Source organism: Gigantopelta aegis, chromosome 3, assembly GCF_016097555.1.
Source record: "Gigantopelta aegis isolate Gae_Host chromosome 3, Gae_host_genome, whole genome shotgun sequence".
In the NCBI taxonomy this organism is placed as follows: domain Eukaryota; kingdom Metazoa; phylum Mollusca; class Gastropoda; order Neomphalida; family Peltospiridae; genus Gigantopelta; species Gigantopelta aegis.
This window is the reverse complement of record NC_054701.1, coordinates 51713688-51736036: the sequence shown is the minus strand read 5'-3', so window position 1 is coordinate 51736036 and position 22349 is coordinate 51713688. Positions and strand designations below refer to the sequence as shown.

Sequence of the window (22349 nt, the reverse complement as noted above, 5' to 3'; positions counted from 1 at the left end):
GAAATGTCACTACGTACAACTGGTTTCAACGTCTGTACCTATAATTTAGTATTAAATAACTAATAAAAGCCGTATTTTCAATAGATATCTTTTGTACTCATCCACTTGTTCCTTTTGAAAAAAACCAACTAGGTCATCCAATCATTATTCGCTAAAGGACACATGTCAATCAAACGACGTCATGCATAATTAAACTACATCTGTCAATCATATGACCACGTGTTACATTAGACCACGCCCCCTGTCAATCACCAGGCCACGCCCACAGCACCTCCTGCCGGAGGTGCGGATACATCCTACTTTCTCTCTATTGGCGCCAACATATTTAATGTCAAATAAAAGCTCCCAAACTATACAGTGCAAGAAAATGTCGATAATTATGATACATCATGATATGGAACCTTATGACATCTTTGTTCTTTCTTTCTTAAGCATTATGGCAACAGTACTAACAGGAAATAAAATGATCACTTACTAATCGTTAATATACTTTCGGGAGAGAAACCAACTTTATAAAATACTATAACTATGCATTCAATCTTATAAAAATTATCAATAGCTTGATTCCTAAATAGCAAATATACTTCCTTGTAACTAATGTAATACGATGCTTACCTTAAGATGGCTCGAGTAACTCGGTGTTGATTGCTCGGTGACCAGAGTGGAATGCCTTGTGTGAGATCCACACCAAGAACAAGGAACTTTGGCCCTTTTCCACATATGGTCATGTCACATGACCACGAAAGCTGTCCCCTCTGGCACCAGCCTTCCAAACATAATAATGTAAGCCCTTAGAGAGTGGTTGGTTGTGTTCTTTTTATAGAAAGGGAGGAACTATACATGCAGTAAATGAAACAATGATAGTGCATTTCCACCACCATATGAAGCAGGCAAATCCCGACCTTCAAGATATAAGAAATAATACACCATATATATTTCACTATCCTACATACACACTGATATTTTAAACAAGAAAATATATTTAATGGGAAAGTTTAATCGTAGAAATATTTTATTAGTCGGAAACATCTTACAATGCAGCAAACTCAGGAATATCCCTTTAAAAATACACAATAAAAAATTAAAAAATCAATAAAAAAAATCAATTTACATCTGTCCAATCGCGTGTGCATGGATTATAGTAGTGGGCGGGGAACGGGGGTAGACTGGTGAGCGAAGTTTATGGGTAGGGGAGGGTCAAGTCATGCTGCCTCGGAAAATGTATTGAAAAAAAGAAGAAACTTTGCTTGAGCAGGGTGAGTTCCGACCCCCCAAACCCCTCCCCTGCAAATGCACCTACTGTCTCCCTCCAGACGTTTCCTTATATAAAGACACAGAAGCAACACACTTGCAACGAAACGGTGGTCAACGTAAAATTCAAGATTCAACTATTCAGATTCAAGAGTAACGGGTTTCAACTCATCTAAATAATAATTATTGGTTATAAAACTCGAAAAGAGCAACTGATCACCGTCTGAAAATTGGTAGGCCCTAATTTTGCTATTCAGATGCCAAGAAATCGCACCAAAGGATATCTAAATAATAATTAAAACCGAAAAAACATTCTTGGTTATAATACTATGCAAAATAATCCTTAAAATAGTAAACAAATTATTGTTAAAAAACTGCTAATTTACGATACAGATGCCAAGAATGCATGTTTAAAGCAAATCAGTTTTAAAATGGGGGTGGGGTGGGGGTGGGACAGACGTCTCGGATCCTGATCAATGTCCCCTTCCCCTACTTAACCGGTGAGATCTAAATAAAAACATCATTGGGTTATATCACTATGCAATACAATCTTTAAAATTGTTCTTTAAAAATGGGTAATTTTGCGATTCAGTTGCCTAGAAATCATGTTTAAAGCCACCCAATTTTAAAATTTTCACGCGCGAGCATACACCCAGACGTCCCGAACCCTGAGCACATTTATTATTCGATGTCAAACATAATATGGTAATTTCAGACAGTCTTAGAGAGTAAACCCGCTACATTTTTCCATTAGTAGCAAAGGATCTTTTATAACACCACCCCACAGACATGATAGCACATACCACGGCCTTTGATATACCAGTCGTGGTGCACTGGCTGGAACGAGAAATAGCCCAATGGGCCCACGGATGGGGATCGATCCTAGACCGACCGTGCCTCAAGCGAGCGCTTTACCACTGGGCTACGTCTCGCCCCTGATCAATGCCCCCTCCACTTAACCTGCGAGATCCGGTGCGTTAAAGGCCATCTAAATAAAAACATGCTTGTGTTATAATGTTATGCAAAATGTCTAGTTTTGCCAGAAGAAGCCAAGAAAAGGCGTTTAAAGCCATACAATTTTTCAGGGGGAGCAGGTCACCGGATACCCCCCCCCCCCCCCGACACCGCGCCGTCGGGAAAGGCAATTCATGCCTTACTTAATAACAATCTTGGTCATTGCCCCCCCCCTCCCCCCCCCCCCCCCCCCCCCCACCCCCACCCATCCGCACACCACACTTATAAAAACGCTCCGACGGGGTTGGTTGAATGAATGATGCGAACATTTCACTCACAAATCTACCTAAAACATGTTCGGATATATTTTTTAAAACATCATTATCATATTACCAGTTTTAATGTGGGTTTTTTATTTAATCAGAAATCTTTGAAATTTTGAACACTACGTCGATTTCGTTGCTGCGAATGTGATGGGCAATGTTCATTTTCCTCGCATTTATTGTTATAATTAGGCTAAATGGGCCTTTTGTGTTTTGATTAAATTGAAATTATGATATGATTAAACCGCACTGTTAAGTAGCATTCGGAGTACTGCTAAAGCAATCCAGGGTTATCTCCAAAATCCACAACTCTTTGAAAAATGCATAAATCGACATGAAAGTCAAACTTGATCTGTAACAGTACATGATAAAGCAATAAACAAAATTTAATCTCTTCAGGCATTGCAAAAAAAGAAGAAAAAAGAAAGAAAAGGAATACAGAAAACAAATTTCCATAGGCCCATCTGCAAAAAGTACGTTTTATATAATCCTAAAAAATGTTCGTTCATCGATAAATATTTACTGGATATGGTCCCTAACTAAGACCGGTGACGTGAAAATTAATACATATGGTGAATTTCAACAATTATTTTGGATGATCTGAAATTATTCCAGTTTTGGCGAGTAAAATTTCATTCTTTGGTCAATGTATATTTAGACATTGAAATAATTTCCATACAAGCGGAAGCCAGGCACGACGGAGCTGGGGCCATAATAATTCTGAATCAAAAATATTATTGGTAGTAAAGATCCCTAGAAACTAGGTCATCTTTGATCAGTCAGCGGGGAAGCCGATAAACGCGTTTTAATAATGTTCGCGGTAATATTTGATTTCATCTCCTGGCGGACTTGGCCCACAATTTTGAAACCGTCAAGCCCTTTACTTTTATTCAGAAGGCTTTGAAACTATGAAAACGTCTTCAAACCTTTTCCCCCATAAATTGGTCACAGAACTGTATTAAGTTGCCTCTAGGCCTACTACATTGTACACTGTATCGTAATTTAGGAAATACTAAATGCATGTAAAACCGTGGTAAAATATACATTGCGTTTGTGTTTAAGTGATTAAGCTGGAAGAAACTCAAAGAAATAAATAAAACGACAAAAGTATAATTTGATAAAATTACTTTTATTTCATTTACATACTGTGAACACAGGTTAGAATTGACTAAGAAAACATGCTTATACACAACTATATTAAGTCATTTCAAACTTTATCAAATAATATTTTTGTTCATATAGATCTATCCGTTTTATAAAAAAGTTAATATATTCTTTTTAAAATTAAATACTATTGGGTTTTACTTTTACTTTTTTTTTCTTTGATACCATGATACAGAAATTTACACAATGATAATGCTCGTTTATTTATTTATTTACTTTGGGAGGTGGGAGGGATCCATTCTTTTTCATGTAAATCATTAATGGTCTATTTTTATTACGAGTTTTGTAAAATTTAACAGAATATTGAATCAGTTATTATTGCCTAATAGCTTGTGTACAAAGAACAAAAATGTAGGTAGTATGTTGTTTTAATGAAGCCAGCTCCAAGATTTCTAACACAGGTGCTTAATTGCCAAATGATAAAACTAAACTACAATTATTTATATTTTTTAAATTCTGAAATTATCAATAAAACAAGTAAAAGTTACCAACTAATGAAAATATAACTGAACTAATGAATATTTGTCAATGCACATGTACAATGTTACATAGACAGTAGTTATTACTTCAAACAATCGAAACCATAACTTTTGTTGCATTTAATTATTCTTCATCGTGAAATACAAAAACGTTTTGAGCACAACATAAATAAAGGTACTTTTATTCTGATGCATCAGTAATACTAGACTTTTGCCACAGTGCATCAAATTTGTGATTGCACATGCATTGCACTCTAGCTCTCCGATCATGGAGAGCCCTGATACCAATATTAAGACACAGTTCCACCTGGCTTTGCAGCAGTGGTTTTCACAGTAAAGTTCATAAAACTCAAACACTCGCATTTTCTATTTGTTTCACTTCGTATACAGTTTTTGTTAACCTGATGGTACATTTTATTCATCAACAAACGTTCCACACAAACAACAGGATGACATCCAATGAAAACATTAATGTCAGTCCTTTAATATTAAGCATATTTATTTTTAATATAGATTGTTGCTGGTTGGATGATTCCTCCTGTAAGCTCCTCCTCCACTCCATCAAGCAACCAATCATGTGTACACACCTCCAAGGCCTCCCACTCTGCCTTAAAAGCCTTCATGGGGTCAGGTGGGGCCATCATGGCTGACCCAGACATCTGCTCTTGCATTACTCGAGTCTGGTCGGCAGCTGGAAGCAAAAACATATTTTAATATGAAAACTACACACTGTCCCTGATGAATTTGAGCTTATATATTAATGAAATTAAACAAGTAATTAATAAGTAGATACAAAAGTAGAATAAGCTCATAACAAGCATTCCGAAAGGACTATAAAAAACCCAATACAATTACCCAACAAGATCCAACAAATTTCCATGGGGATATAATATATGAATCCTGTAGATTTTGAAATTAGGACATCAACTCACTAACTACACAGAAATTAACCTGTTCAGTCACTAGTGTTTTTGGTGAGATCAACTCGAAGTATATTTTTGTAGCAATTATTTACCTAACATGTATAGTTACCTAAATCTGGCTAAACATTAGCATACATGTACAACCCATTTACATGTGATGAATCATGCCGTTTTTTGCTGATTAGACAGTCTGTCTTGCCAGTTATTTTATAAATGTATTAAAATTTTAATCTTTGTTTGTTTTAATAGTGTGACACATAGCTTGCTGAACTATTGCTGAACTAAAACCCATGACACACAAATTTGTGCTTTAGCTCTATGTGAAAAAGCTATGCAAAACAATTAAATAAAATTCTTCTTTTTTTATTCATTCATTCAGTAGGCAAAATAATTATAGTCTTTCATTTTGCGAATAATCAACAATCTATGAGGAGTTTGCAAAATATCTGAGCCTTTGGCAAGTGTTTTACAACAAGGAACAGATAATTTGTAATTCCTAATAACTGTCATGTTAGTAACTATGTGGATATGTAGGAACATGTGATAAGTTCGAATGGAATAAAAAGCTTAACATTCTCATTTAATAATGCACTTAATTACATGATGTCAGAAGTGGGATAACACCCACACACAGATATAATGTTGTATAGTACTGAAAGTAAAAATCAATTGGTCCATAATGGACTACACCCGAAATTTGATTGGGAAATTATTTTTAAATCACTGGCAGGATTCTGCAAGTAAGGTTTTGATTGGTGGCCATGAGCTCCAACTGGCTGGTGTTAGATCCACATGTAATAGTGGAGCTAATTTTAATTAGATTGTAAAAAAAAAAAAAAATACCTTATTAACACGTTCTTCTGTCATATTTACTAATTAGCCAAGATGAAATGGTTGTGAAGTTTTTAATTTGACTCCGTATATGTTTGCATCCCTGTGGTGTGAATGCTGACATAAAATGACCGTATTACGCTGTACCAACACTAGCGGATGTAACCAGCGAGCCCACTGGCACTAAACATTTAGATGCACGCAGCGGATATTGGCAAATCAAACGGTCAGACTCAACATCACAACTAACAACTTTCAACATGTGTTCCAGCGTCGTGTTGACGAAGCCTATGAAAACTTACCATGAGTCACTGGTCTCAGTAAAAATGTTCTGGCTGCTGGCAGATCAAGAGAAGAGCACCTCCAGACATTGTGTGCAATGTTCCAACACACTCATAAACATGGCCAATGGTACAACCGTGTCAAGTTTTGTTTCAAGATGCCTGATGTCAGCTTCTTGGCCATGTAATGTTAGTTGATAGGGTCAAGCCAGATCAAAGAAGATACAAGCCATAGAAAACAAATGGCAAGCCCTGCTAACAAAACAGAACTACAGATCATACTAGGCATGGCAAACTACCTCGTGCAATTTTCACCAAACCTAAGTGATGTCACTGCATTGATCTGCGACCTAGTCCAAAAGGACTCGAGAGTTTGTTAGGGACAAACAACAGGAAATGGCATTACTCGATCCTCAGTGCTGGCCTTCTATGACCCAAGAAATTAATTCATTCTCTAAATCGATGCTTCAGATAAGGCCACAAGCGCTACACTCTTGTAGGAGGGTTGACCGATTGAGTACATGTCTAGAGTGAGCTCTAGATGATTCAAAACAGACAGTAAGATGCTGGCCATTGTACATGGCTGTGAACTGTTCCGCCAATACATATATGGATGGAAAACAACTGTAGAATGTGATCAGAAACCCCAGGAGATAATCATGCAGCAAGCCATATCATCAGTTCTAAAGTTGCAATGCTACAGGTATGATCAGTATTATTCACACAGTACACCTCCACATAGATATTCATGCAGGAAGTGTGTGCATGATTCTTTCGATTTATATTTTTAAATGGAAAAAATACTTGCTGTCAATTCTTACAATTAATGTTAGCAGCATAATTTAATAATACATATATTTTAATAATATTGTATATGTTTATAATATTCCTGGTGTAAACTTCATTGATAGATGTGTGGCATAGAAATGCAAAGTTTCATTGATAAATAGCTAAATAAAGTGACCACAACATGAAAGTTAAAGTGTGTTTTGTTTACTCACACAACTAGAGCACATTGATTCATCAATCATCGATTATTGGATGTCTAAAATTTGGTAATTCTGACACAGTCATCACAGGAAACCTGCTACATTTTTCCTAATGCAGCAAGGGATCTTTTATATGTACTTTTCCACAGACAGAAAAGCACATACGACGGCCTTTGACCAGTTGTGGTGCACTGGTTGGAACAAGAAAAAACCCAATTAGTTGAATGGATACACCGAGGTGGTTTGATCCCGCAACACAAGCACCTCAAGCGAGCACTCAACCGACTGAGCTAAATCCCGCCCCTGACCAAAACATGACTTCATTTGGTAAGTATTTTCATGTCTTGTTTAGTTATTTTGGAAGTAATTCTGTACGATTTTTGTTCATTAAATACTATACTCATTCCCTGTGTTTCCAATCGTGATCATGTCAAAACCATATTTTATGGTAGATATTTTATAGTGTATATATCGTCATTGGGATGTAAATAATTGGGATACTGTATATTTGTTATATATTTTACTCGTATTGTTCATATGGTGCCTTTTCATGCGTACAGTCAAATATCCATAGCACTTGTAATGGTTTGGTCTGCATTGGCAAAGCTTGCCTATGGATTGTTCCATTCTCTCTGTCATTTTGGTTAAAAGCATTGTTGGGGAGAACATAGAGCTGTGTTGCATTGGATGCATACACAGGAATGATGTGTTCGTGGACACATGGTTTTGTGGAGCCATGGAACTGTTAGCCATGAACAACTGATGTAAGTATGGTTTTGTTATTTATTAATGGGGAATGTTTAATGAAATTTGTATTTTGTTGTATATAAAAATGATATAATTAGAGGTATACTGTTAAATTGGCCTAATTGGTATAGGATGTTAAAACACTTACTAAATATGTAGCACAGATGAATTTATTTTACTGGAAATGCGTATTTTATGTGGAACGGCAGAGTATGCACCATTTTTGGCCACAGCTCGACGAGTTGTTTACTTCAGCTATTTTGAGTGGTTGTATAGTTTGTGATAGCCATACTGTTATTATGGTTATTTTATTATTAGGTCATTTGTGCGTTTGAGCTGGAGATGTGTAATGTAATGGTTACCAGTAGTGGTTTAACACCACTTGGGTCGACGAAAAGGTGATCTTGTAGATGGTGACGACCTTGAATATGGGTTACAAGGGCTGAACAACAGTGACAGATACTACCTTGATGATGAGGGTTACAAGGGCTGAACGATCTTGATAGATACTTGACTTGTGGTTTCAAGTATTCTATGTTTAAATATTATGACCTAATGTTTTCCAGATTGGTGCCTGATGTTATTTAAACTGAACTGTATTTAGAACTCAATTCCAGAAAAGTGTTATACTTATAATTTAATTTAGAACTAGTGATCACTAGATTGTAAATTTTTGAGAATACAGCTTTAATTTATGTTTTGTTGTTTGTTATTTCTGTTGGGAAACAGTGAAATTAAGGGCTCTCAGTCACTCTTGATGTAACACTTGTTGTGATATAAATGGTCTCACATAGAAATTAGTATATTATTCTCACAAATACAAAATCAATGCAGGTCAAGTTGGCAGATAATGCAGATGTTGCCATCCGACTCTTCCGGTCAGTGATCCAAAAATAGCAGAGATTAGAGAAAGCACAGCAAAATGACCAAAGTATGCAAGTGCTAAAACACATCTTACTAACGGTTTGGCCAAGCATGGGGAAGGAATGCCCTGAATTAATCCTAGACCACTGGAACCATCAAGATAAACTGATGTATGCAAATGGACTGATATTCAAAGGCGACTGCATTGTCATTCTGAAGATAATGCAACAAGAAATGTTGATGCGAATACAAAGGCCATTTTGATGTCAAGAAATGTCATTCACGAGCATGTGTCACACTATTTTGGCTGAGGATAAAAGCTGACATTGAAAAGACAGCTGCATTGAAACATGAACCAAAAAGAAACTTTGATCCACCACCCAATACCCAGCCTACCATGGCAAGTTGTCTCGTCAGACATTTTCAACTTTGATAGCAAAGGATACGTCCTGGTAGTCAACTACTACAACAACTACCCAGAAGTAGAACACTTGCCAGATATACGCTCAGTGATCAACAAAATAAAAAGAATCTTGGCACATCAAGGAAAGCGTCAGAAATTGACAAGTGACAATGGTACTCTGGGACAGATAATGTGTTATTGCAAGTTGGTTATTCTCGTTACCCATTGTCACTTTTAACTGGATTTTAATATAAACATTCCTCTGTTGTCTACAAGAAAGCCTTGCGTGCATAATGGCATTCTTTTAACTTCCAGATGTACATTACAAAATAATACGACTGTTTTTATTAAAGCTGTTGATTATGAAAATATACCATTTCATATTTGTTGATCACATAATATATATATGTAATCTGAATATATGAATGAAAACTACAAATGAATGGAAGTGAAGTTCCGACCATGGTGAACAAACAAACAGCGTCATTTTTAATCCAGTCAATCAGTGGCTGTAGAAGAAATGTGCAATCTGTGCATTTATCGAAAAATATATAACCCTGTATATTTTAGCCCATGCGGGTAATAAATTATAAGGATACATTTACATACCATTATCCTGGCCCAGTATCAATGTGTACATGCTCCTGAGACCAAACACATTGAGGAAATACCATGATGCTGAGCTCACCCTGTAACGATAATCAGAACTGGTTAAAAACTGCAAATATAAAGAGCAGTTTAAACAGATTTACTTTTACACACAAATGTAATTATTTGGAATTATTGATTCTCAGCAGCAAAACTAATAAGACGTAGATGTCAATGTCAAATGTCAATGTCAAAATAAATATGTGCACTCTTAAACAACCTGATCTAGTCTTTACATATAAAGTAATACTTATAAATTTAGCTATCTACAAATAAATAATTTTGGGTCAACTAAAATATATTATAATAATAATATTATATTACTTTGTTGGTGACAATGAAGCTTACCATGATGCATCTAAAGACATAAGCTCTACTCCTCTCTGTAACATGGGTTTGAACCTCAGTGTTAAAGGGAATGGTACTTTAGCTGCAAAACACAAAGGTAATATAGTAATACCATGCCTACATCATTTAAAAATGTTATACAATTTAATAGTAACAATGAATATTACCTTAGGAAGATTGCTTTAACATATTGTGAAGCAAAAGTTGTTTAACAACACCACTAAAGCACATTGATTGGCTATTGGATGTCAAACATTTGGTAATTTTCCCAGATAGAACAGCAATATCATGGCCTTTGATAACCAGTCCTGGTGCACTGCGTTGGTTTGATCCTACGATGCAAGCACCTTCAGCGAGCGCTCTACCCGTTGAGCTACCGCCCTTCTGTAACAAGTTAGAATGCTAAAACATACTGTGGAAATGTAGCATCTAATTACAAACAAAATGCTAACAATAGATTGATCAACAGGAACAATATCTTCACCGAATTCTCCATATACTGTCATTAAACATGCAAGTAGAAGTGAAAGAAACCCATTGTTTCCAAAATGTTACAAAGTGAATAAGAATGCCGAGAATAAACAACCATTCATTTATTAATAAACACATGTTCAATCATTATAGAAGTTAGACAAATTGCTTCAGATTGCATAAAGGACATCTATTTATTGTTGAGCAATTTTCCAACCCTAAGCACTGCATGTAAGTCTTACTTGTAAGAAAGCCCGAGAATGCCCAGTTGATCCAGCCACCGATGAGAATCATAGGGAGAACATTGGTGACGTTTCCCTTCATCATGTCTGTCATCATTGTAGGATCTGAATGTAAAATCGACAAATAGCACCCTAGCTTTAAGGTGGATCCAAAAATATATTAGCATTTTTATTTTAAAAATCTGTAGTCAAATTAAAATTTAAGTTAAATAAACAAAATATAATAAAATGACGACCATTTAAAGAATTGTATTTATATATATTTTTCAAATTTAGTTTTTGGCAATTTGATAATGAAATATATTTGCCATATTCAACTACTAATGGAAAAATATAACGGGTTATCTCTCTAAGACTATATGTCAAAATGACCAAATGTACTCTAGTAGTGTCGTTAAATAATCTTTTTATTCAGTGATATATACTTTCATTTTCTGGTGCATATTTAAGACTAAACTGTTGAAATCCTTTTAGTGTGACATCTTTATCTTCTGCATTTGTCATTTCAGAACTTGAGGAGGAGAGGCAACGTGCGAGGCCAGCAGCCATGGAGAATTAGAGTCGGAATCCGAAAAACATGATGAACAAGATTGATATGTAGTTTGATAATAAATGTTACAACTGTACTTTTGTTACTTTTAATTACATTGGCCCAATGTTGGCACACCGTTGGTGCAATGGGGAATGGCAACAGTGAGCCAACGCTACAGTTTATATTGGGCAAACGTTGGGCCAACCATGGTGTGCTAATCTGGGATACCTTAAAAAATTGCTCTTTTTTATTATTGCCTTGCTACTTTAAAAAGGAAGTGGGTTATGGGACCCCTGTGACCCTCCTCTGAATGGGAATCTGTTTTAGTTTGTCATTGTGCACAACAATTACCAGTCATTGGATTTTTAGTTTGAGCTTCCCTCTTCTCCTTCTTAAAAAATCCTTTTTCTCCATGATTGAAATATGTTTTCCTCACTAAAAATGACTGAAAGGAAAAAAAGAGAAGAAAACACAGAGTAAAATATTACTAAGCACACCTGTACATGTACATATACAGTAGTACATTGTGTATCTCATTGGCTCAAACGCAGAACTGTCAAACATACTGCTACCCTCGAACCAAGGGCTTAACCACTGCACCACCGAGGCTGGTAAATTTGAAGTAGCAACAATATATTCTTCATCATGGTTTACTACATGTACATAATAATTGGGAATCATTGTGTGTAATGTCATTTCAGCTTTCAATACTTTTTTAGATGGTTAACTTTTAGCAGCTACACTTACTCAACAACTGACCAATCACCCAGCTGCATCATCGCCTTTGGACCATTATACAACCGACCGAAAGGCTGTAAACAATGACTGCCTTGCATTATTTTAGCACCTGATGTTGCTGAAAGTGACAGTCACACAGACATGAATATGTACTCAGTGCAATGGTTCGACAACGGATGGTAACAATTTTGCCTCAGATGTGCAAGTTGTAGTTTATTCAATAAAATCACAGCAAGATCTAACAATCAATTTGCTTGGTTATGCTAACACTAAATAACTTCTTTTGCAGTATGTAATGCAGATAACCTTTTGGTATATTTTAATTCATTCAAAATTATAAATAAATATAATTGGGCTGTAAATGATTAACAATAATTTCAATTTATAACGGACATGGCCGAATGCTTGGTTTGAATCAGCCGATGGGTTGAATAATGTAGAACTAATAAAAGATTACCTCTCAAAGACAAGAAATCCTCCTGTAGGTCAAGTACATCATTTCAAGTGTTTACAATTTAAAATAATCAAGCCTAGATATTCATTTTGTGGAGTGATCAGAATTCTATGTTCTTCAAATTTTAGTTTGAACGTTTGAAATACACTAAAGATTGTTACCCCTTCAACTTCAGAAATGTTTCCTATGGGCCTGAAGGCAATACTATTGAAAATGTTAAACATGTGTTCAAGGCCTTTGTGAACTAATTATAGTGATTTGTCTGCTTTATGAAGTAGTTTCCAAACTTTAAAAAAAAAAAAAAAAAAAAAAAAAAAGTAGTGAAAACAAATCATTCTTATCAAGTGAGGGCTTCTAGAATATGGTAGGCTGACACCTGTGGTTAGTAAAACGTTCGTCCCACCATGCCTGATGAAGTGCAAGAAAAAAAACCCCACTAAAAATAAATCCTCATCAGAAATATCACCATTTTTATTCAGCAAGCTCATATGCAAACTCCAATTCTCATCAATTAATCTACCTACCAGTTTAATTTTATTCATAATATAAATATGTTAACATTTTGTAATAAAACATGTATCGATCTAATGGAGGAATCCATATAAAAATTATCGTCCCTTACATTTTATTTACTTGCATTGGAGATAATTCAATGATGTCTTTATTAGGAATCCCTAGTTATGCAAAATGTAACAGTTTGCATTTTTCAATTGTACCAGTACCCTATACTTTTCCAATTTCACCACCATGCAACTTCTTGTGTAGACAGCACTTGAACACTGAATAAAATATATTAACTTATTGGGAATAGTTAATGGTATCTGCACTTGTAAATAAACATATCAATTATTATTTAATTAGTAGTGATAATAAAGTGTTTGGTCATATGTGGGTTTTGTTTTTTACTTTCTAGTATTATTCGTACAAATTTATGGTACATACAGAAGTAGGGCTACTAGTGAATTTTGAAATATAACTGATCCCATAGCTAGCAATTGTTTTTTAATTCTAGAAGCCCTGCAGTTAGTTTAATATAATGACAATAAATGGATCAGTGGATGATGTTGATGTTTTGTAATTTATGAATATTTGTCCATCTCACCTCTTTTGGAATATATTTTCCATTTTCCCTCAGAGTCCGGCTTCTGATTAATACATGACTGCAAAATAAAACAAGGAACAAGACTTAATACTACAGACATGTACAGAACTACATGTATTTCTCAGCAGTCCATTCAACAGTTACATAATGCTCTAGGAAGCATGGGGTACCCAGGATTTTTAATGGGGGGGGGGGGGGGGGGGGGCCAAGAATTTATCAAGATGGGACCAACAATGGGAGAGAGGGGATATTTTATGTAATGTTATCAAAATTTTACTGAAAAAATATTGGTAATTTGTGTGTGCGTGCGTGCATACGCACCCGTGACACTCCTACCCACCCTGCGAACGGGCCCGATATCATGAGATGCATTGTGAACTGTTACAGGGGAGGGAAGGTTTTTTTGTTACGAGTTACATATTGTTTTTAAAAAATGTATCACTATATTCAAGAAAGTAAAATGCAATCATAAGCAACTGCCTCCCTAATGCTGGAACAAAACCTCAAATTTGGGTAAAAATGATACAGATATTCGGGCAAAATGTGCTAACCTGAAACCTTTTTACCATGTATTTCCATCATTCTATTCTCAGAATTAGTTGTAATCCATGTAAAAATGTGTGTATAGCTGTTTGGTAGTAATTCTAATATGAATAAATGTTGTTACCCAGATTCAGATATTTTCTTTTAATTCGGGCAAAAGCTTGTCGGGGGACCCTGGAAAAATGGGAGCACATACGCCTATGAATGCAACCAGTCATTAATACTTTGTTGTTAACAGATTTTATTTTTTATCAAGTAACAAAACAGAATACAAACACAAAATGCAAGTATATTGGTGTATTATAAAACTCACTGGCAAGTATGATTTACTTTCATATTTGCCTACAATATTTTTCACTTGTCCTTCCAAAAACCACTTAAATAATACACATCAAAAATGTTTCTTAAATGAAGAAATGAACATGTATAGCAAGTGATACACAGTGTAAATATATTATTATTTAATAATGCAATATAATATTATTTGATTGCTTTGTACTCATTAATTAACTGTTGCATTTTTGTCCGCCATATTAGGAGCAACATACCATGAATTTCAGCTCTCGTATTTCTCATGTTTTATTCATCTAAATGTGTAAAGCTAGTAAAATAACAAAGCTTTATTAGTCCTCTATCCTACCGCAGAGGACTACAGGTCTTGTCACTGTCTGTCTGTCTGCCCATCTGTTCAGCAAATGGTTTTCCAGACTTTTCACGACAAACATGGAAAAAAAGATATTCATAGAGAAAGGATGTGTTCATTTCTGTATCAAGCGAACAGCAATCTAGCAAATATCTAGACTAAATGTTGTGCAGTGGTTTATAATCATATAATGTAAATGATTATAAAAAAGATATTTAGAGCAGTATCCAAATGTGAAAAACCCCAATGAATAATGTGTAACTAACAAAGAATATATTTATAAATATTGTACTGCCGTAAATAACATTATTATCATGGATATTTTAGCATGTTTTATACCCGTCAATTCATGTAGCACATTGACTTGTAATCTTTAAGGCTGTAGGAACCGGTGGTAGGTGGGGTGTTGAGAGGAGGGTCATTTTTGTCTGACAAACTTGATAGCATGTTGCCTTTGTGCCCCGTCTTTTGAAGGAAACGTTTGCCTTGGTGCCCACTTGTGACCCAATTTTTCTTATTAAACCAAAGGTTGCCTTGCTGTGCACCCAAATATTACAAATTTGACCCCTGCTTGTTTTAGTAGTGTAGTGGTAGAATGTCATGTCTGTTTTGCATTAATTTGCATTTGCATTAATGGACCTAACTAGAAGAAAAACACACAAAATGTTATAATATTTCATCAAAAAATTTATTCAGCATAAATGTGAACCTGACACATCAATGGCTATTCCAGGGGTTTATTTTGCAAATTTGAAAAAAATAGAAGTCCCCTCCTCACCACAGCAAGATATAATTTAATAAAAAAACTAAAAGCGGTAAAATTTTCTTTGTTATCTTAACTGGATATCCTCCAAGCTTTGATGTGTTTGGTTAAACCATGTATTTTTAATCATTAAACAAACTTGTTACCCGTCTGCCGAAACTGTCCACAGCTAAGCACAGAAATGTTGGAATATCTTATAATGTTGTCACATACTGACAATCACTTTACAACTAATATGTCCTATCGAAAATATCATTTTGTATTTATTAATATAAAATACATCAGGCCCATAGGAACTGGGGGGGGGGGGGGGGGGGGGGGGGGCTAGGGGCGCGTTTCCCTCCCCCACTTGAGGACGAAAAAGTATGTTGTAAATTTTCCCTACTCTATATCTTTATTAGGATTTTGTAATCAATTCATGATTTCAAACATAGGCATACGGGCTCCCAATTTTGTAGGGGGGAGGTGGGGCAGGTTGGTTTTTGCCCAAATTAAATGAAAATGCCTGAATCTGCGTAACAACCTTTATTCATATGATTATTACCAAACAGCTATGAGGCCGTTCAAATATTACGTAATGCTATTTTTGTCAAAATTAGACACCCACCCACCCCCTTGTAACGCCCCATAAGAAGAGTATTCCATAAAAAGCCAAATGGCAGACGGCAGAAAACTGCATGCATTTTGCCCTATGCTATTTCAGCGAAGTCAATACTATTATACTGGTGGTTGCTAGTCACTTCATACCATGGTCATTTCGTACCATAGTCATTTCGTACCTAATTTGGTCATTTCGTACCCTGGTCATTTCGTACCATTGCAAAAAGTCAATTCGTACCCTGGTCATTTCATATATATCATTGTAAAACGTCATTTCGTACCTTGGTCATTTCGTACCATAACTGAAAGTCATATCGTACAATGGCATAACAATTTATAACAATCACCACAGTAGTGTCTTTTACAAAATAACATTAAATTACATTTATAAGATGCAAACACCTCCTGCAACTGACTTTTGTTTTGACTTTATAAATCATTAACCATTTAATCTTGTCCCTAAAAAACAATCTTTGTATAAACATGGTCCATTATGTTGTTTTGTTGTTTTTGAAAGTCAGACTAATTATCTGGAGCTAATTCACAAAACATCGAAGTTGGCAGTTAGTAGTAAATACCAAATACGGCTCATGTCAGGTAAATGGAAATAGCAGTTGACCAATCTGATTAAAATTAGCTCTACTGGGTCTACCATGTATAGACCCAGTGATTTTCAGTGATCGCGGAAAACGGATGGAATTTACGGAATTCCCATTGTGAAATGGAATTACGATTTTCCACAAAGTTCTTTTACTATTGCCACACACTGTAAAACTGACGATTGGCCCGTGTGCAGCACTATTGGCAAACGCGTAGTGTCGTATTTACCGGTGCTACATTCAACCAGTCCGAGCGGAAAAACGTAAACCAAATGGCCACGTTGGGAACTAAATACTTCGCGAACATTAGCGAAACGTTTGCTGGTTGAACTTGGGACTGGTTCACTGCTTAGTCTGTTGCGCCTACGCAGACGGGACAGGGTTTTTTTGTGGGGTTTTTCAGGAGTAAGTTCAGTCAGCGGTTTGTCGCTAACATTTGTCATGGAAGACTGATTTTTACGTTTTGTTAACACTAAGCCCCGTTGAATAAAACAGTGCACTCAATTGTTGGACAAATATGGTTTATGTAGTTGTTATAACTGTAACCTTTGCTCCGATTTTTCACTACTAATATGAAGGCCTACTTTGATTTAACAACAAATAGCGATGTATGTCGACACCAGTCAATTTTCGGACCCTGGTTTTGGTTTTGTACAAAGTAAATATATGATATATTTGACAAAAGGTACTTTAAAAAAAAATTCATTTTTAAAACTTAAAAATTTAATATTTTGTCAAGAATTATGAAAAAGTAAAAAGTAAATAGCGTTGTCTGCCTGTTATGTTAATTTGTCACAGCTTGTATTATTTAAATACACGTTGTATTCTGAAACAGAATTTACAAAAACATAAAACGGAAAATCGTTTTTTTTTAAACGGAAAACCACTGGGTCTACATGTAATAGTGGAGCTAATTTTAATTAGATTGGCAGTTGACAGGTATTATGGGTATCAATAACGATATGCTGCACAATAACATGTTATGGATTTCTAACTGTCCCAGTAAAGTTTAAAATAACAAAACAACTCTGCATTTATGCTATGGTCGATTCGTTTTCTATCGTTTGACATAGCTGTGGTACAAAATGACTGGGGTACGAAATGACTTTTCTCAGTGGTATGAAATGACTTTTTGAAATGGTACGAAATGACCAAGGTACGAAATGACTAGGGTATGAAATGACCAGGCAGCATGGTACGATACGACTAGGGTACGAAGTGACTATGGGTGTGCTCCTTTCACTCTTCCAGAGAGCCAGAGTACTCCGCACAGCAATGGAGTAAATGGGAACACTGTCCAGGACTTACTCCGCCTCTGCCAGACGACGACGTGGTGCAGCCGGAAGACAAAATGGCAGACAATGCAAGGTTTTAGGAAAGTACAAATTACTAATTAGCTAGCCAAATACAGGTATAAAAATTACAAGGACTAGTTAAACAACATAACCACCAGTCAAAGAGGTGACATCGTTATTCTGATTTACTGTAGTGTGTAAGTTAAAGCATTTATTTTATGTTTAATAATTGAAACGATCGAATGCTTGACCACAACAATAGAGGCAGCCATGTTGTTGATGTAACTTCCTGTTCCAAAATCGTTCCTTTCGCTGTCCAGGAAAGAACAGTTTGAACATGTCCAGGAGAGGTAAAAGGAGCGCACCCTAGTATGATTCATATGGGCGACATCTTTACAGTCTCATATGTGGAATCTGTGTCACTGTAATGGGGTTTTTTCACAAATTGTGTCTGGACAAAATTTGAAGGAAATGTAACAGTAATTAAAGGTAGGAGAGTAATTTATCGTAGTTGTTAACAATTTGGTTCGGACTTTTAACACTTTAGTTATGAAGTTTAGTAAAATAATAATTTAACTAGAGACCGCACCGGAAGACTGGTAGCGCCACTCACATCCGTCACACCATTGCCAAATGCAAGGTTTGAAAAGCACATGTTAGTTAACTTCTATAAAACATTTATTGTTTAATATTGGAAAAATACCAGTACTTGTAACAGGTATAAAATACATTGATAAAATGTTATAACAAATATAGAACTCGTGTTACTTGCCACTTTACGTTTTATTCAGTGGCAAAGTGAAAAAGTAGCGATATCGCATTTAATTATTGAAAAATAGTGTTGTTGTCCTTATTGCAAGTATTTATTTTTGTGAGGTAATTATATTTAATTTATTACTCTTGCAGTACATAACAAAATTTAGATGTTTTGATTTATTGTATAACTGTGATCGCCCGTTAACAACATCTTCCTGTTTGTTTACTACAATCCAAGATGGCGGATATTTGTTTACATTTTCAATGATTTGTTATTATGAATACATTTATTGTGGCCCTGACACATCTGTTGTTAGGGAATCACATAAAAATAATCCCTATAACCACATCTTTATAATTAACGGATGTAGGACAAAATGTCACTGGAAAAAATGTCAAGTCAAAATATCAACTATTAAAGTGGAAGGAAATGTTTTTTTTAACGACACACTCAACACATTTTATTTACGGTTATATGGCGTCAGACATATGGTTAAGAACCACACAGATATTGTCAGAGGAAACCTGCTGTCGCCACTTCATGGGCCATTCTTTTTCGATTAGCATCAAGGGATCTTTTATATGCACCATCCCACCGACAGGATAGTACACACCACAGCCTTTGTTACACCAGTTGTGGAGCACTGGCTGTAATCAATTAAAGTGGTACCCAGGTAAAAATGTCAACTTTGACATTATACTTAATGTGTAAAAAAAAACTTTTAAAAATTTTAACCATGTATTCTACGACTTTTCGTTTCACCAATTAAACCACTGTTTGCACACCTTTGACAGCACTAAATGTGTATATAATTGTCTCAATAACACAGCATGGGTGATGTAATTTTGTTTTTTTAATGCCACTAACTTATTTTTTAAAAATCAAAGACAGGCTGGCTAATAAGCCATACAAACAACAATGAAGCATTCTCTAATTATTCCAAATTTTGTAATTATGAAGAAACTCAATTTCCCAAAACCTAACATACATCTGTTATCTCTCTTGCTCTGTCTTTCTTTTCCTCTCTCCTCCTCTTTCACTGTCTCACTTCTCTCTATCTCTCATATATAACACACACACACACACAAGTTGACATTTTGACAGAGATACAACATTAATGGTACACATTTTGTCCTCTTACATATTGACCATTGACCTGTACATCGGAGCCTGGCGATCTCGCCCTGACGAAGTCGCCCCGGGCGAGTTCGCCAGGACTTATTTTCATCGTTAGGCGAAGTTATCATACATATTAGACTTGCTAGAAGACATATATTACAACATATATTATAGTATATATCTACTGTCATTATCAGCATGTTTTTGTGCCAAAACTACAGGGTTATACCACTTATACTACTAGTTTTGTGTTGGGACACCCTGTGGCGAGATCGCCATATTTACTTCCGTGTTGCATGTCTGTTTAGCGAAGTCGCCAGTACATGATGAAACAAACCATAAATGTGTACTTTACGTGTATTTATTATAATAAAGTAAAGTACACATTTATGGTTTGTTTCATCATGTAATGTAACATTAAAAAATGTTACATTACATGATGAAACAAACCATAAATGTGTACTTTACGTGTATTTATTATAATAAACTGTAAACTTAAACAAGAAAAATCCTGGCGATCTCGCCCCTGCTTGCAAGTGAAATCGTCAGAAATGTAAACTACCAATGTATTAAATTTTACAACAAGAAAATCAAATCATGACTACTGCACATGTATTTACTTAATGAAGTAAACATAAAACAGCTTGTAACTTGAATATTGTTGAGTTATAATGTATTGGCGACTTCGCTAAACAGACATGCAACACGGAAGTAAATATGGCGATCTCGCCACAGCGTGTCCCAACACAAAACTAGTAGTATAAGTGGTATAACCCTGTAATTTTGGCACAAAAACATGCTGATAATGACAGTAGATATATACTATAATATATGTTGTAATATATGTCTTCTAGCAAGTCTAATATGTATGATAACTTCGCCTAACGATGAAAATAAATCCTGGCGAACTCGCCCGGGGCGACTTCGCCAGGGCGAGATCGACACGGGGCGAGATCGCCATACTTCTACATGTATATCACTTTTTCCATGGCCGACTGATGCTCTTTACTCTGTACAATTGAATGTTGTGATAATGCGGGTAACGAATGAGGAGTTACATATAGCACATGACGATGATGGTAATGTTCATTTGTAATGTACAAATGAGTTTTATTACATTCCACATGTTGTATGATATATGCTTATTCAACAAAATGGCCATTTTCTATGTTGAACCCTTTTTGGGGGTGGATGGGTATTATAATGACCAATTAGTCGATTATACTGATTATATTAATGGTACTGAAGGTATTTTATTTGAAAATAATGAATACATTCCTACAATTTTGAGTGTGCCAAACTTTTTGGGTTTTCATTTTTTTTTGCCAAACGGAGTTACCTACCCTGATTATAATTTATTTTTTTGGGGGGTCAGGGCGAATTGAATTTTTTTTTATTCTTTTAAAGGTATTTCTTCAGTATAGCAAACAATCAATATCATTCTTGTCATATTTAAAAAGTGTCCGCGGTCCCTAATTTAACCGCATTTCGAGTTTTTCGTGAGACAGACCTTATCACTACAATCTAATTAATACCTATCAGACACTTGTTGCATCTCTGATTTCTTCTCCGATGAAAGAAGTATCGTGACATAATGTCTGATTATGCCTATTAAGAAGGTTATAACCACAATTGGCAAAAAAACCCAAACTCTAATGTTGGAATCCAGCAACAACTCGGCCATCTCTTCTCGTTTGTATTGAATTTCACCCTTTGTGGTGCTCCTACATCGGTAGCTCCTTTGTGTATCCGTTCGCTCAGTTTGCTTGAAATGGCAAATTACTTGAAATATATTTTTAAAAATACAAATTTTAGACAAGCTCTCACAAAACTACGTTTATGTGCTCACAGACTGGAAATTGAGGTAGGACGTTATAGGAATATCCATAGAAATGACCGTATATGCCGGCTGTGCCAAAAAGAACCAGAAGATGAGATTCATTTTTTGACTCAATGTCCAATAAATATGCATTTAAGAAAAATACTATACTATAAAGTCGGTCAAATATGTTCTGAGTTCACATTTCTGTCTGAACTGGAAAAATGTGTTTTCCTTCTTGACAGCCTAGAACAAGTAACTCCAACTGTTGGGCAATTCTGTTATGAAATGTTCAACCATAGGCAAAATGAACTTAGAAGACCCTCTACTACAATACCAACTTGAATAAACACGTATACACACTCAGTGACACTGCACACATTTACGTGTACATGTCATATAACTATTACACGTATATAATCATTGTCATCATTATTATTACTATGTGTCTGATCTTACCATTTTAT

At 35.5% G+C, this 22349-nt stretch overlaps 1 protein-coding gene and 1 long non-coding RNA gene across 2 annotated transcripts; one reads left to right on the top strand and one right to left on the bottom strand.

The window, feature by feature from the left end:
- Positions 1 to 3638: 3638 nt before the first annotated feature.
- LOC121368211 (ER membrane protein complex subunit 3-like) lies at positions 3639 to 21779 on the bottom strand. The gene is made up of 7 exons (XM_041492846.1): positions 21599 to 21779; positions 13745 to 13802; positions 11802 to 11895; positions 10919 to 11023; positions 10206 to 10287; positions 9819 to 9898; positions 3639 to 4862 (listed from the first exon to the last, which is right to left on the bottom strand). The coding sequence occupies exons 1-7, from the start codon at positions 21745 to 21747 to the stop codon at positions 4660 to 4662; spliced, it is 771 nt and encodes a 256-aa protein (XP_041348780.1). The 5' UTR covers positions 21748 to 21779; the 3' UTR covers positions 3639 to 4659.
- Positions 7404 to 11544, top strand: LOC121368212. The gene is made up of 2 exons (XR_005957485.1): positions 7404 to 7522; positions 11428 to 11544. It is a non-coding gene; the product is annotated as an uncharacterized LOC121368212 (long non-coding RNA).
- Positions 21780 to 22349: the final 570 nt, after the last annotated feature.